Source organism: Musa acuminata, chromosome BXJ3-1, assembly GCF_036884655.1.
Source record: "Musa acuminata AAA Group cultivar baxijiao chromosome BXJ3-1, Cavendish_Baxijiao_AAA, whole genome shotgun sequence".
NCBI lineage: Eukaryota > Viridiplantae > Streptophyta > Magnoliopsida > Zingiberales > Musaceae > Musa > Musa acuminata.
This window is the reverse complement of record NC_088349.1, coordinates 6,341,286-6,358,519: the sequence shown is the minus strand read 5'-3', so window position 1 is coordinate 6,358,519 and position 17,234 is coordinate 6,341,286. Positions and strand designations below refer to the sequence as shown.

At 37.7% G+C, this 17,234-nt stretch overlaps 2 protein-coding genes across 2 annotated transcripts; one reads left to right on the top strand and one right to left on the bottom strand.

Annotated features, from left to right (window-relative positions):
• The first annotated feature begins 2 nt into the window (after positions 1–2).
• Positions 3–1,462, top strand: LOC135628571 (zinc finger protein WIP2-like). Its single transcript, XM_065135318.1, has 2 exons — positions 3–588; positions 775–1,462. Exons 1-2 carry the CDS (start codon positions 55–57, stop codon positions 1,231–1,233), a joined length of 993 nt encoding a protein of 330 aa, XP_064991390.1. The 5' UTR covers positions 3–54; the 3' UTR covers positions 1,234–1,462.
• A 3,999-nt stretch (positions 1,463–5,461) lies between these two features.
• Positions 5,462–16,021, bottom strand: LOC135628631 (glycerophosphodiester phosphodiesterase GDPDL3-like). Its single transcript, XM_065135421.1, has 10 exons — positions 15,780–16,021; positions 15,534–15,703; positions 14,393–14,686; positions 13,954–14,069; positions 13,359–13,860; positions 11,088–11,126; positions 10,721–11,008; positions 9,345–9,484; positions 7,218–7,701; positions 5,462–5,954 (listed from the first exon to the last, which is right to left on the bottom strand). The coding sequence occupies exons 2-10, from the start codon at positions 15,691–15,693 to the stop codon at positions 5,659–5,661; spliced, it is 2,319 nt and encodes a 772-aa protein (XP_064991493.1). The 5' UTR covers positions 15,694–15,703; positions 15,780–16,021; the 3' UTR covers positions 5,462–5,658.
• Positions 16,022–17,234: the final 1,213 nt, after the last annotated feature.

Below are 17,234 nucleotides of genomic sequence, written 5' to 3'. Positions count from 1 at the left end.
CTCTTATCCATACCTATCAGGCTTTCAATTGTTTCTCTGTGTGTGTATGTATAAATGCATGTAATTCCTTCACAGGTCCAGGCTCCATCAATGGCAGACGCCTTCAAAGGAAACTCGTTTGCCTTCACCAGCTATACCACTCAGTTCCAATCATCACCACTCACTCCTCTCAGAGAAGCCCTTCCCCTTCTCAGCCTCAGTCCTAAGAAGCACCACCACCACCGCTACCATCTGCAGCAGCAGCAGCAGCCTTCCTGCAGTGCCTTCGAGGAAGGCGATTACAAGAGCAAGCGGTCAAATGGCGGAGAGAATGTGGAGGAAGCTGTGAGTGTGGCACTCCGCATAGGTCTCCCGAGCCTCAGCGAAGCCGATCTCATCTCCAGGGTCTCTTCTACTTCAGTGAGTGAAGACAAGGAGTGCCAAAAAGGAGGTGGTGGTGGTGATGGTAATCCTTTTGCTCTCTCTAGCGTAGGCAAGCTCACCAGAGGCCAGTATTGGATTCCCACCCCCTCTCAGATCCTCATTGGCCCTACCCACTTCTCTTGTCCTGTTTGCTGCAAGACCTTCAACAGATACAACAACATGCAGGTAGAGAGCCTCTCCTCCATCCGTCTTTTCTGCTTCAAACATGCTTCTTCTCGTCGAGTTCCAAGGTTTACTTGTGCCTGCTTCAAACATTGTTGGGATACGGATGCTATTGTGAGGCTGAGTTCAGCAGTACTTCTTATCCTTTGTACCTGTGGTGCATGCTTGCTTGTACGTACGTTCGTGCAGATGCATATGTGGGGGCACGGGTCGCAGTACCGGAAGGGACCGGAGTCGCTGAGGGGGGCGCAGCCCACGGCGATGCTGCGGCTGCCGTGCTACTGCTGCGCGCCGGGGTGCAGGAACAACGTCGACCACCCGCGAGCCAAGCCGCTCAAGGACTTCCGGACTCTACAGACTCACTACAAGCGGAAGCACGGGATCAAGCCATTCGTGTGCCGCATGTGCGGCAAGGCCTTGGCGGTCCGCGGCGACTGGCGCACCCACGAGAAGAACTGTGGCAAGCTGTGGCGCTGCACCTGCGGCTCCGACTTCAAGCACAAGCGATCTCTCAAGGACCATGTCAAGGCGTTCGGGCGCGGGCACGCGGCCCACGGTCTCCACCGCTTAGACGAGGAGGAGGACGAGCCGTCATCTGAGATCGAGCAACATAGTCATCAGGTTCAGCAGCAGCAGCAGCAGCAGTAGGGAAGGAGATGATAAGAGTCCCAAATCCATCCCTTCTTATGTTCTTGTTCTTCTGCAGAGCTGAGATCATAGTCTGATAGTATTAATCCTCAGCTAACTGCATCACGTTCCCATCCTCTGCACTCACTCAGCTTTTTGTTCGGTGGATGTGATGCTTTCGTGCTTTTGCATGGTGGATATGTACGTCGGTTCATGGATGGAACATAAACCATGAATTATTCAGATCGAATGATTAGTTTGCTGTTAGGAAGAGAGAGAGAGATAGAGAGAGAGAGTTATTCTTGACATTGAAGGTCTTCACACAGAGAGAGAGAGAGAGAGAGCGACCAGTCCAAAAGAGGCTTCCTGAGAGAGCATATCAAACACAAAGTATCCATGGAATGTACAGCGGTGCCAGTATGCACCTAAGAAACCCATTAAAAAATGACTTGACGCAAACCTCGCACCCGCTCTTTCTCTTCTTTGTGTCCTCACTTTGATCTCGACAATTAATTAGCCATTATTGCTCCGTACTTCACAGAATAAAGCAAGTTGTGTGACTTTGCTCAGGATGTTATTTCTGTAGCTGTAAAACACTATACTTGGATCAGATAGCTAAGGAAGAATGGTTTATTTTTTTGTTGGAAGATCCCCTTCCCTCGAATCTCTTCAAATATCTAACAAAAACATAAAAGTATACTTTAATTAATTAGTTTGATGAATATATTATTATCAATCTTAATTTAAATATTTTAATCAATAATTTAGACTAAGTAAAACTATGAATATATTATTATCAACCTTAACTTAAATATTTTGATACATAAGTCATCTTATCATATCGTCGATTTTGTATTGAGTATAATGAAAGGACTATAATAGAATAAGATTATTGAGTTAAAAGATCGACCCATAACGACGTGAAGTCATCACTGAATTAAGATTTGATTTTGATTATACTAGATATTGATAACAACATTAAATAAGAAGTGAAAAATTTTATAACATCTCAATTAGTCTGACGAGTGTATTAGTATCAATTAATTTAAATATTTTGATCAATGATTAAGATTAAATAAAAATAATAAATTAATTACCGTATCAAATTGGATCAAGATAAAATCATAATTTATCATCACACCTCTTAAGTCCGTTTTAACCCATAGAATCAAGAGGGAGCTGGAGAGCGCCATGCTCGCATTTCGTTGACCATTCTAGTACACCAAAACGTTGCAATTGATTGAAGTACTCGACGAAGGTGATGATGTATTCTTGTCAATGTGATCTGTCAATTGCCGCAATTATGTAGACTGTGGGGCAGATTGGTACAAGAGATTAAAGTGTTCGTCCTTCTGAGGTAGTAAAGAAGAAGAAAAGAAAAAAAGCTGTCACAAGATCTCCATCCCTCTTGCTTCCTGTACTTTTCCATCAGTATACAAATTTATACCTTACTGGTTAGATTTCTTGAGAAGCGCAGATCAGATCCTTGGGACCAATTTAGAGTTGTCTGGACTGAAGACAAATTGTGAAGGTTAATAGATTATCATGCGATAGTGACGGCTAAAAATCCAGAGAAATTACATCACAACTCAATCTAGTTTCAGCTTCAAAGAAATGGGAAAAGAAAAAGAAACAAGTTTCAGACTTGGTTTAGATCTGAGGATGTATTTTCACTTGTAATTTGACAAAGAAAGACGAGATGCTTTTTGAGAGACTCTTCGTTTGAAGCTATTCTTAAGAGAGAAGACTGGAGGAACACATGCACATATGATCAAAGATAATTATATATACATATATACTTATCTAATTATATATTATTCTCGAAAATAAACTAAACTACACATGTTTACAAGACTTATCTAATTGAGGATTCTGCGATCAAATGTATTTCAATTTAAAATCGAGTATATTTAATGAATTTTGTCTAAAATATTTCAAACTTGTATATCTATACCCACACATGTGATTGTGATACTGATTCATGCATATTTTCCTTTCTTGGATTTTAAAAGAATTATAATGTAAATTTTATAAATATCTTTTGAGGAGAAGGAAGAGGAGATTGAGGGGGAGGAGGATCAGGAGGAAGAGAAGAATAAGGAGGGGGAGGCAAAAGGATAGGAGGAGGAGAAAGTGAGCGAGGAGATGGGGGTGGAAAAGGAGGAAGAAGTAAGGCATTGGAGGTGGAAGAGGAGTAGGGGGAGAAAGGAAGACAGGTTGCGAAGAAGGTAGTAAACAAAACTATCTTTCTAGATTTTAGCTACTATATTTTGGAGTGGACTTGTTGTTTCATTTGCTGGGAAAACTTGCATGTTTTCCTTTTTTTTTTTTTTTCTTATATGGTGTTATACATCGGAAAGTAAGAGAAGGAAAGAGTGAGAAAGAAGAAAGAAGAAAATAATAGAAATTTCTATTCATCATTTTTGCCTCACAATTCAATAACTTACAATCAAATATAGGAGTTGGTTTTCACATTACCATTAGAGCTGCCATGGACATGAATGTTAGTAGACGTCATAGTTTTGTCTTGCTTGTTATTGTCATTGTGCTCTAAGTTCAAATCATTGAGCTCCACGACGTCACATGGCACCGTTTCACTACACATTACCTTCTTAGCTTTAGGCAAGTAGACATCTTAACAAGGGAAAGATCCTATATGTATACGAGAATGAACAAAATTTAAGATTATGAGTCCCCTAAGAATCATCATGATATGTATAACAGTAGTGACAGCAACGATGTATATTTTTAACATAGGAAACATAAGGGTAATAGTTCTGGTCTATGATGATGGGTAGTAGATATTGTTCATGATGATACTCTCGAAGATGAAACTGATGGTCTTCCTTCGAGGAAGACGAAAAAGATTTTCATGTCTTGATCCTTATTACATTTATTGTGCCGATAAAAATGAAGCTTCTCATTGTCAGCTTGAGGACATCTTTCTCTCCATGTTTTTGTAGAGGTTATTGATGCTAATGTCATGGGTGGGATTGTATAACATATTGAAGATGGTCATATTAGTACAATCTAGAATGATGGAGGCACTATCATTGTCGAGGCTAATAACCAAGTTGGTAATATAGATATTAGTCGAATCGATGATGTGGATGCCATTAGTATTGGGGTTGCGAATCAAAGGTAATGTTGTTCTTTGATTACAGACATGCAAGTGGAAGAACTTGCTATACATGGAAAAATGGTTGCATTCATCACAAAATTGAACAACCAATGGTTGTACAATAGTATTTCAGCAATTGTGAGTGCAAAGCAAATTGAGAAAGAATCAATGTTAATTTGTGCGTGGTAGAGCAAGGAAGGAAGACAAGGAAGGGAGGACTTTGTAGTTGCTTTTCATGGGACATTAGTTGCAAGGCCACACAAAAGCTCCTTGTCCGTTGAATCTTCCACCACTTGAGATTACCAATCAGTTCATCAATGTATTAGAAATCAATCCAATTTTGTGTAAGCTTCGAGATGATTGCGAAGGTTACAAGACCAAGGAGGTATGCTCCCTTTGGGATCACTATCATCGTCTTTTCTTTCATTGTGCATGCATTCTACGTCGTTTCGAAGGCCTATCATGTCTATATTAGTTACAACCATATAAGTACGGAGCAATCATGATTACAATCATAAAATATAATAACTGATCATGTCAAACTTTTAACAATTTTTTCCCAAGTTCATGAAGATGTTTACATTGACAGAAAATAAGGAAGACGAGAAAACTATTTGATATTACATTACTAATCCTCCACATTATAAACACCTGCAGCCATGTTTGCACTTGCATGACTTAGATGAAAAACAAAAAACCAATCAAGCATATGCTTGATTCTAAATTTATGATCAATGTCTTCTTAGAATCCATAGCTCGTGCCTGTGCATGTCAATCAATCTTCTGAATTAAGTAGTTATTTATAGTGAGGGCATGCAAAAGGTTAACTTCTAAACATGTTTTACGCAAATTTTAGTTACCAAGTTAACATTCACTTGCTGTGTGCTTGCGGTTAAGAGAGACTTACAATTGTTGGGTTGTCATTATTCTTAGCTACATTCAACATGAAAACAACCTCTAATTAAAATTTTTGTGTTGAGATATATCCCTCAATCTAATTTATCCATACTTTTTTCTTTAATTGATATGCACTGTGCACTTGTTTAATTTCATGTAAATTTTGAATTATATGAACCAGCATTCATTAAAAAAAATATTGACTGATTAACTCAAACACAGATACTTTAGAAAAAAAATCCAACATGATATCAGAATTGGATTAAAGATCACATTGACTGCATCAACTCAAACTCTCCTACCTAATGGTTGCAAAATCCAAATGACTTCCATGTTTTTGGGGGAAATATATACACGCATCGATTTTCAAGAGAAACACCGAGTCTCAGCAGCTAAAATTGTGTGCCCAACAAAAATATGGTGACATATCATACCAGTAGTGATCCACAGAGCATCACCAACGATAGAAAGATCGAGGCAACAAGGTGTCGCCCGTATGAAGGCTGTGAGGGTGGTAGCCCAGATTCTTCTCCAGCGCCAAAGGATGATGGTTTGGGTGAAACAGCAGGGAGTGGTGGCTCCACCACATCCACAGCGTGCAGGGAGGGCATTGGAGCTAAGGTAGGGGGCAGAGCCTGAGGATCCATGATCTGCAATAAGCCACCGACTGGGACAGGACTCATGTAGCTAGGAGCTTGATCACCCAACTTTGAACAAGTATTTCCTGCATAATGTGAAGAACACTAAGATTGTAGCAACATATGGTGAATATTAGATTGAGATGTTGGTTCAATGTTGAGTGGCATTTCTTTTAAATGGCATAATGACCATGAACTTCTACTTGTGCTGGTTAAGAAAAGAGGTACATTACGATCATAAATAAAAGACAACAGCATAATTTGTATTATGATACAGCGGCAAGGTTGCATCTGCGACAAGAATAAACTTGAAGCGTGACACCCAAAAGACAGTGAACTTTTTATCCCTATGACATAACTCCAACGCACTTTGCGGAATGGAGCCATCTATTTAGTGTAAGGTTGCATTTGTAATGAGAATATAACTTTAAGAGCGACATTCAAAAGGCAATGCATTTTTGATCCCTATGAGGTAACTCCAACACACTCACTTTGCACGATGGAGGCATCTATTTACTGTAATAATGCATATATAATAGCAAATCAATGCATGCAAATTACTTACGCTTGCTAACTGTTAGGACCCTTACGTTTAGCTTATGCAAGCACAGAAAGTAGTTTCTTTGGCAGCTACACCTGTTTCAAGTGAACAAATTGCCTCTGGGAGTCATTAGCTACAAACTCAACTCTAAAGAAGGGCTTAGGAAGAACCCCTCATATAATATAGTACATTAACTAGCATATTGCTATGCTTTGCGGCTAAAACCTATGAAATGCCCTGGCAAAAGTAAGCCTGTAATTCAGCAGGTTCTTGGCCACATGAATGATCGGGTGTGAGAAACAATGAGGCTGCCAAAAATTAACATTACCAGCTGATATTCATATTAGTAATATCTTGCAGGTCTGCAAATTTTTTTTTCTTCTTGTTTCGACATATTTTGATCTATTAGAATCTTTACATCACCTATCTTCACTTAAAAAAAAAAAAAGAGATCAAGGCACTCTAGTTAAAATTGTGTGGTATGTGTTCGACCACGCAGGTACAAGAAGGGTCTTATGTCTTACCGCATTAGTTTCTGAAAGGATACAAGTACTCGTATCCATGTCACCGGATTTGACTGTAAAATGAGGACTGGTCTTGACATTCAGAAGACTTGTGACCATTACAATTAAAGAGCAAAATCGAAGCATTTAATCCAAGTATTCTTATATCAAAATATTACTAATAAACTATATAAATGAAAATTGAGCAGATTCTGCATGAATTCACAACTATACTATTATTTTCATAAGCTACATTAACCATGCACAACCGTAAACGTTCCAAGGGAAGAATGGACAGTACTTACTTCTATATGCTGCAGCTGTCCCAGGGTACTCAGTGATGATGCCATCCACAGCAGCTCCTTGGACATACATATTTATCTCCACTGTTGGATCTGACAAGAAATCCCATGGTTGAGAAACAAACTCATTCCTAAACAAATATACATATACAGCAAAACCAGCAGACTGCAACTTCTGGACAAGTTTGGTTTGACCAGTAATGAACTGCTGGCTTACGGGATATACAGATTGTTTGCTAATAGCAATCATATGAGCAAACTGTTTGATATCCATAATTGAGGAATTGACCATGTCACTTATGGATTCATCAACCATGTAAACCAGCTCATACTTAGTTTGTTGCCTAAATTTAATCAAAACAGAGCTATTCTTTGACAGTATCATGACTTCCTGACCAGTCTGGTTGCTGTAACCTGAGTCTTGTAGTGCTCTCATCACACCATCAGTCACACTATATCCCAATTTTTCTGCCAGAAATGCAGCATTCTGTGACAATGAAAAGAAATTAATGCAGATGTTGCTGCATGTGGAGTTCATGAATGAAAACACTTGGTAATTTCAAGATTTTTCATGTAGATAACTATGCTTGGTTCAACACATCAGCTGGAGCTGGAGATGTGTGACAAAAATTGCTTCGGATAGAATGAATGTGAATAATCCATGCATGCAATTATTATTTCAGTCCATGAAACACCAGATGAAAATCAGGTTAAAAAAAAAACTGATCTAGTGACTGGTACTACCTGTTGAAGTTTTCATAACTAGGCAAACTTTGAGAATAAATGAAGTCTGTCACACAATTTTTGGGAAAGAATTAATTAAGTTTGTCACAGAATATTCTTTTGATGATAAGTTCATAGCACATTATGTCTTAGTACATGAAACATGTCAGACAGCCTCCTGGACATCTTATGTTCTCTACGTTTATTATGCCTGACCTAGTATCAACTTCAACATGTGAAATTTTAACTTTTCAAAGAAAGTCAGATCATTTTCACACCAAGACTACAAATTTCAGAGCTATAACGTGTTAACTACATATCTGTATAGGAAAAGGCCTCATACTATTTCTTCCATAACTGATAGCTAGCTACTTCTTCCATCTGTATTAGGTCTAGAACCTAGGATGCTTCCTTTGTGCATGACATATTTGCCAAAATAAAAGCATTTTTTTTGCACATGGACAGGCAGCAGTATGCACTAAGCAATCTTATTTCTGGGTCAAAAGGTATAATGTTACTTCACAGACAGAGCATGAACTTCAATGGTTAGTACTCAGACATCCAGTCAAGTACCTGATTTGCATCTCATTCAGGACACACATGCTTCTAGAGAACCTCAAGTAAGATAAATCATGATTGTTTACACAAAGGAGACACTTTTTCTGTGAGATCAATAAAACAAAGATGCTTTTTATATCCCTCAATACAAATACATCCTTATCCAAAGGTGTGGGCAATCCTGTAGGATGCAGAAACTTACATCCAGTACAAAAAAGCTGCCTGCCACCAGATGATCCGGTGCACCTGATATAACTTTTTTTTTGTCTGGATGAGAAACTAGAGCAAGCTTCGCTTCATAAGTTCCTCAGTTTTATCATGAACTTATACAACAATGACCGCTTATATCTTACATGTACATATTTATGTATATTTTACCTGAGATTTTAATAAACATATGTATACCTTGCATATGAATACAGTGTTGTTGGTGCCTCCGGTGAAATGTAACTATCACATGTATGCCAATGCATCAACTGCATGAGGTTCCCTTTGCAGTGTCACATGTTGCCACAAGGAGAGGATTTCCTAAACATGTATTTGATAAAGACCTATATTCATAATCATTCAAACAAAATTATGATTTAGTACATTTATTTAAAGAATTGTTCTCCTTTCTCCAGGCTCTGGACTGGAGGTAAGGAGGACATTGAATTATGACTTCCATGTTCATAGATGTACAACAAAAGGAGGACATAAAGCTAACTTACACATACAAGATCAGCATTTTCTTTGGTTTTATCATATGAAATACAAGCATAAGCAGTGACATCATTACTGGGCACCACCAGGCATAGTGAACCACCATTCATCATCTCTTTATGTAAAATGTCACTCAATCATACATACCTCAATGCTGATCAGTATGCCAGATAAGTCCTTGTCCCTTCCAAAAGCCAAAAAATCACCTAAACTCATGAAATTTCCATCATTTTTGTATAGAGGATTTCGGTATATATTGTATTGTATCTCAGGATTTGATATTGCCGCTGCAATAGAATGAGAGAAATGTCACCATAAAAGATTCTTATCAAACAGAATTAATAGTTGCTCTGCATGTTAAAATCAATCTCTAAAACAAATTATCATTATAATAGTCAAGTACAAATAAAAAACTTACACAATGAAGAGTTTTACAATCAGAAAATATTAATTAACATAAACAAAAGAAGTTACATACTAGTAGGTGATACATTGAAAGAAAAAGGCTCCAAAGTGATGACAATGTTTGTCGAGTAGTGGTAACTTCCAGATTAAAAGAAGGAACATGATTATAATTTAGATTTATAATAGAGAAGTGAAACAGGCCAACAATTTTAAGTTTCTAATATGAGATTTTTTATTTTTCCTTTTCTGATGCAAAAACACATGATTAGCTTGAAAGTTTAAAATATTACAATACTTATAGCTGAAGTTTCCGAGACACATGTAGCACTCCTGGTGAACAGAAGACTGTGGCCCAACAACTTAATTTTCATATATGACATGTCTGTTTCAAGTGAAACATATTGCTTCAGTGAGAAAATGTTTCACTGAGTGATCCCTTTGGACTATTTTTCTGCAGGCACATTTGTAAGCTGGACTGGTCATAAAAATCACTGAATTGGTCCAGTTCAAACATTAAAAGAACTCCAGCTCAAGTTTTAGTTTTCTGGTTTGCTCTTTGCTGCCTACGTGACTTTTGGCAGAGATCCCTCAAAAGGGAGAATAGTTTCATGTTAGTTTGGATTTCCTTTGGAAATTTTCTTTTTCGAGTTCCTGTCACAGGCCAGAAGTACAGCACACCATAAATAACAAGCTGCCTGATCTCGCCATGGCCTATGGGCATGTTAAGAAATGTCAAAATGTATTATCCATTTTTCTAATCACTAAGTATGGAAATAATTCATATATACTATATAGCATAAAATAACAATTGTGAGTTCAGATACTTCCATCTTTCTAAACTTGCATTTGCAAGAGAACCATTTCACAGAAGGAAGACATAATTTGATATGCCTGAACTTCAATATGTTTATGAGGCACATTCTCATGAATTATTATGTCTTGAACTTGTTAAAAGAAAAAACAACACAGTAAACACAATAGATACATGGAGAAAATAACAGTGCAGCATCGTATACTAGCAAAGAAATTAAAATCTTGGAGATATTGTGATTTAGAATTTTTTATATACTTCATGTTTTCACAAAAATGGCAGTATGCATATGGCTGTGTCAACATACGCTTTAAATTCTTCTGAATTTCTTCCCAGGTTAAGTTAAAAGTAAAAATTCCAGGACCATCATGAATTTCAGGTATAACAGACAAAAGGGAGCTGAAGGGCGAGGTTGTGACTGTAGTAACTTCCATGAGGTTGATGGAACTCATGCATATGAGAATGCCATCTTTTGTTACTTGAACAGGACAGTCAATATAATCAGCACCATCTGTAACAGCTTGCTGATAAGAAAGATCAGTACAGTCAGGATAGACTCCACTAGCTCCATTGTGTGAGATTATTAAAGGTTTTCCTGCAGCAAAAGCATCAAATGATAATATGCACTTTGAAAAATAGGAAACAGACAAGGAAGAAAAGCAATAATTACCCACCATGGTCAGAGTTGCTCATGTTTATATGAGAATAGCAACCTGCAAGAACAATTAAGAATTCAGTAAAACACTCCAGGTGATTCCGAAAAGGCATTTAAGATCTCATTAATCATCATCAACCACGCTTTGCTAAATTTCCAAGAAAAGAATTATTCTGGAACAACTGAGGGTGTAACCTGAGACATGTAAGATCGTTAAGAAAAAGAAAAGTAGCATACAAGAAATGGATGATGAAAGAACATACGAGTGTTACAACCTTCTTTACCAACTTCTATTTTAACAGGATTTGACACGTTGACATCTGAATGCCATGTCACCTCCAACTCGGCACCTATTCAAACACCCTCTTAGGCTGGCACATAGGATGAGTGGCCCATGTGGTCAACAAGATGATGCCATCCGCAATACCTAATGGGTCAACTGACTCTTTATGTCTGAGTCAAGCCTGATAATCCCAACTTAATAATCCCATGAAATCATTCTTGTGGATTAATTCTCACTTAATCCCAATGGTTACCAAGGCCATCTACAAAAGGTCTCAGGTATGCTAAACCCACCCAGATTGCTCAGATTTATGTGAATTCTACATCGTCTTTCTTCCAAATGACTTAGGCATGGGAGGGACTCCTGTCGACCAATGCCATGATGCAGTTTTTTTTTGCAGGTGCTCCGCTGAATCGACTCAATTGCTAAATTCAAAATCAAGAAATCAAGCTAATGATAGGCTCTGACAAAAACCAAGGTTGGCTTTGAAATTCCTGACACCTAGCACCAAGGATTGAAATATCGTACCATACCAGAGTTTCGAGATACGCTCGATATGATACGATATTATATACCGAGCAGTATATTTCGGTATACCGCTCGGTATATATATATATATACCGCCCGGTAGCGAGCGGTCTGTGTACCGATCTACTGGCGGACCGATACGTACCGCCCGTACCGAGCGGTATTATTCGAAATTGAAGACCTTGCCTAGCACCACCTATAACATACAGTTTGTCATAACGTGAAACCATAGAATTGGATATATGGTAGGTTTCCTTCAACATAACTTCACAGCATTTTTTTTCCTTTAATCAATTAACAATGTTTCTCATTGTACTTCCTTTTAGAGATAAAAATGTCCATCAACATGTATTTGGATCTTATGTTCACGACACTTCTATATGCATATACATAAACAATAGCTTTCACTAATTACCCATAGAAGGACCAATCTTTACTAGTACAATCATTATGTTCATAACAAGAGAAACCTTACCAGAATGGAGTGTGATACTAAATAAAAAAGTGAAGATATATATGGGAAATAATTATCTCACTCAATTAAAAAAAAACGAACGGAAATGGAATGCTAATTTAGAAAAGAGGCTTCATCAGCCCTTATTCTTTTCTTTTCTGTTTTTAAGACAACATCTCTTTTATTAGCTTCAAGGTTTGTCGTACCGGACTGTACCGCCCGGTACAGGCGGTACGTACCGATCCGACAGGCTAGCGGTACGCGGACCGCCCTGTACCGGTCCGCCCGTACCGAGCACTGTAGCACTGCTACAGTGCTCGGTACACCTGGGTGTACCGAGCGGTATACCGTACCGTACTGGTACCGAGCCCGGATCGAAACGTCGGTACGGTATGGTACGGCGAACCTTGATTAGCTTAACTATTTCAAATGGGCCCTGAATTAACCAGAACAAAATAGGACAAAACAAAACTCGACCTTATTTTTTAAATGTTCTGTTGGGAAGAAATTGCTAAATATCTTAGTAACTAATGATTTGCATTTGAACTTACAGCACATTGCAACACTATGATCTTATATTATTTTCTCATACACATTTGTTTGATAATTTTAATATATCTCCACCATGTCAATACACTTAATGCACCATTAATTAAGTAGCAACATGCACAACTAGTTGAACAGAGACAAAGTGTGGATTTCATATAACTGTCTACGAATTAAGAACCAAAGAATACATAGCACATACTATTTTGTAGTTATTTATGGCATTTGAGCAGCTCAAGTTAAAACACATGAAGTAGCATACTAAAACTAGAAGAGATCTGACAAAGTGCAAATTTATAGTGAGAGCCACTAGAAAATGATGAAAGCATATGCCCTTGTACCAACCCTCTTGCTGCGTAGTAGCAGCCATCCAGAAGGTCAATAAAGCCCATACAAAGTAAACTAGCCCAATAAACACAATGAAGAGACATTGAACTAAATAAGATAATGCATATCAAGTGTCCATTTTTTAACATCACCTATGGCCTCTGATGCGGTTATGGGGAAGTCCGTCACAACACCATCAACAGAGAAGATTCCATTGTCTATGAAAGAAAGAACTTCAGCTAATGGGTCATAACTATAATTGTAGCTAAACAATGCATCATTAGCAAATTCTGATGCAAAAACTTCCAGTCCTTCCCTATGAGCATCCATGACAACAGAGGTGTAAGATTCTAGATAGCCACTGGATGTTACTGGCCAAATGTAATATTTCGGAATGAGAATTCCAGATGCAAATGTCTTGACAAAAGTGAGATTTTTTAACAATGAGCCATATGTCACATTTGTAGAAGGTTCGATAGTATCTTCTCCAAGAAAACGGAAAATCAGCTTGGTCTTGCTCGTTCTAAATCTTCCCACTATACTGCTGAGGAAACCTACTTCCGGAGATGAAACATAACTTGGAATATCATGTTTCGATAAATAAAGCAAATATCTCCTCATATCCAAATTGAGCTGCCTGTAGAATATATCATGCTGCATCACAGAAAGCAATTGAACAGCAAAATCAGAAGAAACAAAAGAAAGAGTGTCAATGCATGTCCACTACAAAAATACCCATTTCAATACCTGTATATTCAACCAAAGTTTTGCTGGCTTAACTTGTGCCACCAAATCTTCAACAGTAAGGATAGGAAACAAGCTTGCATCGAATTTATTACTTCGAGAAAGAATTGCTTGTGCCACTGCTCAGATTTTTAAGAATTTGTTAGAAGGTTATAGCGTATAAACATCACCTAGTTACCAACAAAGAGATCTGAAAAGCTTACATGTAATGGAAACAATTTGACAGGCAGCAATATTCTAATATTAAAAATGGCAGCTGAATTGCTAGACAGAAGGAAAACTTATAAAAGCTTTAGCAAATTTTTTAAAAATTTTAATCTGCTTCTTCCAGCATGCGTCCAAAAAATGACTACAGTATATTAACTACATAATAAATGTCTACTGTACTGGCATGTCAGATAAGTTAAAAAGAGGAAATATCTCATCAGCAATTTCAACTTACGTGAGACCTGTGACAAATTTTGGATATCATAGTCAACAGAAAACCACCCTGATGTAGGCACCCCATTCACAATATAATTCATCTTTCCTTCAGGATATACCAATTTAATGTTTGTGCAATTATCTAACACAATATCAGGCAGACAGACGCCATTGCCATCTTTTGTCAACCGCACATCACACCATGAAATGGTATCAGGTGAACCAGCCACATATGAAAATTTGTAAGAAAATGAACTGGAATCAGGAAATAACCCTGAAAACCCACCCTTGGCTATAACCAAAGGGGTGCCACCTGAGTAGAAAAAAGATAGTCAGATGGACACTGATAAAAAATTATATGGTGCAAGTACTCAAAAAAGTGAAACTACAAAAATTTGTTTAAGCCTTCTGCAATGCATTAGGGACTGTCAACATTGATTACATTCAGGAATCTGGACACTAGAACTTGTTGATGTGACCAACATACTGGAGCATGGTTGCATGAAGATATATAGCTAGCCTCCATCTTGCATATGATATGTTAATATCCAGTTACTAATAGCAACATCCTTTAATCTATAATCATACATGGCCAAATATTTATCCATTATCTCAAGTGAATTTTTTCTTGGGTGTGTTTTTGCATTCTAACAAATAAATTAACATACTTCCAAAATTTGTACTGCATTGTTTTTTATCAAAGTTATGACATACGAACTAAAGCTTAAGACATGTGACCAACAAATACCTCTGTCATTTGGAGTTGTCATATGTACGAAGCTTTCAGATGTCCCACTAATCAACCAATTTTAAGGTCAGGGAGATTGGCATCTCCAATAAGACATGAGCATGTCAATCAAACACAATAATTTGTGGATGTCAAAATAACTAATGATTCCAGAATCAGGCAAATAACCCTCTGAGTCCGTGGTTGCTCAACCCAAGACACTCTGAAAGCCTACGATTTTGTACATACCCACTGGACACGTTCATCCCTATGTTAAGAAACCCAACCCAAGAATAGCAAACGTTTAAAAACCCTTTCTTCTTCCGTTCATCATGCCTCGGCAAACACTAAAAGATCTACTAAAAGAAAGCACAAACCAAAAGAGGATCTAATTTTGAAGAAAGCTCAAAAAGAAGAAGAGGAAGAGAAGCACCACTCAAGGTTAGCCACGGGGAGGTGGCGGTGAGGTTGGAGTTCTTGAGGCTTTGTGAGGAAACGACACCCGGAAGAACCACCGCAACGTGCAAGAGAAGCAATGCAGCACAAAAGGAGGCGGAGGAGGAGAGCTCCCACCCACCTCTCCTCGTCAGCATAGCGTCACTACTGCAAGCACCAAGATCCGGCCTTCACTGTCGAAACCCAATACCTTGGGCAAAATTTGGGGGATTGAGCAGCTTACCACAAGTAGAGCAAGAAATCAGAGATCTCTGTGCCGTTCCCAGTGACTGCGAGCTCGGATTCAAGAGAATGGAGGGACAGGGGGAAGAAGAGGAACAGGGAGAAAGTGACGAAGCGGGAGGGGGTGGAGGCCTTGGTTTCTAGCTGGCTGGGAATTCGCCCCGACTTCCACAGTAGGTAGTACCACTTTAAGGTGCAGGCTTGGCTGGTCTCCACTGGCGAGGGGAACGGAGGGGAGCGCGGTATTGATGATTACCGCGGAGGACGGAATCCGACAAAAGGGCCTATAAAGAGTGAGATTGACTTGAGACACTAACAAATGGCGAAGTTTCGTATCACTGCCACAGCCACTGCACGCATGTGAAGGTCTCCTGGCATGTTGGCTCTATATGTCTTGGTTTTGCTTGTGGATATATAATCTTATCAATTTTCCTCATCAGTACTTACAAAAAAAAAAACTTTATTAAAAAATATTATAGATAATTTATAAAAAAAAAACCTAGTAATGATGTCCTCATATTTAATTTTTATTTTTATAATATTTTTATAAAATAAAATAAATGTAACGAATATCTATTTGACTTTGGGGTTTTTTAGTCAAACAGATTTATTTGACTTGAACATTCAATAAAAATTAAATTATTTAATTTAATTTATAATCAGTTGATTGTGGTAATTTTCTCTTAATTCATCCTTGCGTCTCACGTACATAAATAATTTGAATGCAATGATATTATACATGATTTATTTTTTCTTTGTATATAGCATAAAAGTTAAAGACTTCAATTCATCAACATTACTCATAAAGTTTACAAATTATGAAGATAACATCTTACGAAAGAAAAAATTATTTTCAATTGAATATAGGCAAAAAAAATAAAACAGTAAAATAGCCGATAAGTAATCATACATATCTTTCTCAACTACAATTACCTTGGTGGTCAACAATTGCTTAATTTAAGCTATTGACATGCACACTAAGTGCTGATTTAGAGAATGCATGGATAGAAGAGAAAACTTTTGATAATGAGTTTAGAATTAAATATTATTATGATTGGCTTGTTGTTTTTTATATGGTTATAAGTGTTTATAATATGAAGGAATGCGGAACAAGAGATGGCCAAACTGATAATACAAAAGTAGCTTTTCATATTTAGTATAGGTTATTACTACAATCAATAGTTTTTATTTTCATTCATATGAATTTAAACATCTTCGTGAAATTGAATTACAAAAGTTTGAGTGAAATAGAGGACAAACATAAGAAACTCAATACTTATAGTTATAATAATTATGGATATAGTAGACATTCAAAGTAGCATAAAGTGTGGCATGCATGGTGGAAGGGAAGGCGACGATAGTGATCTTAAAGGGAGCATACCTGTTCAGTCCAACAAACTCCAAAGGGCCAAAGACATAATGATGATGCAAATGAAAGAGCAACTATTAGCATCCA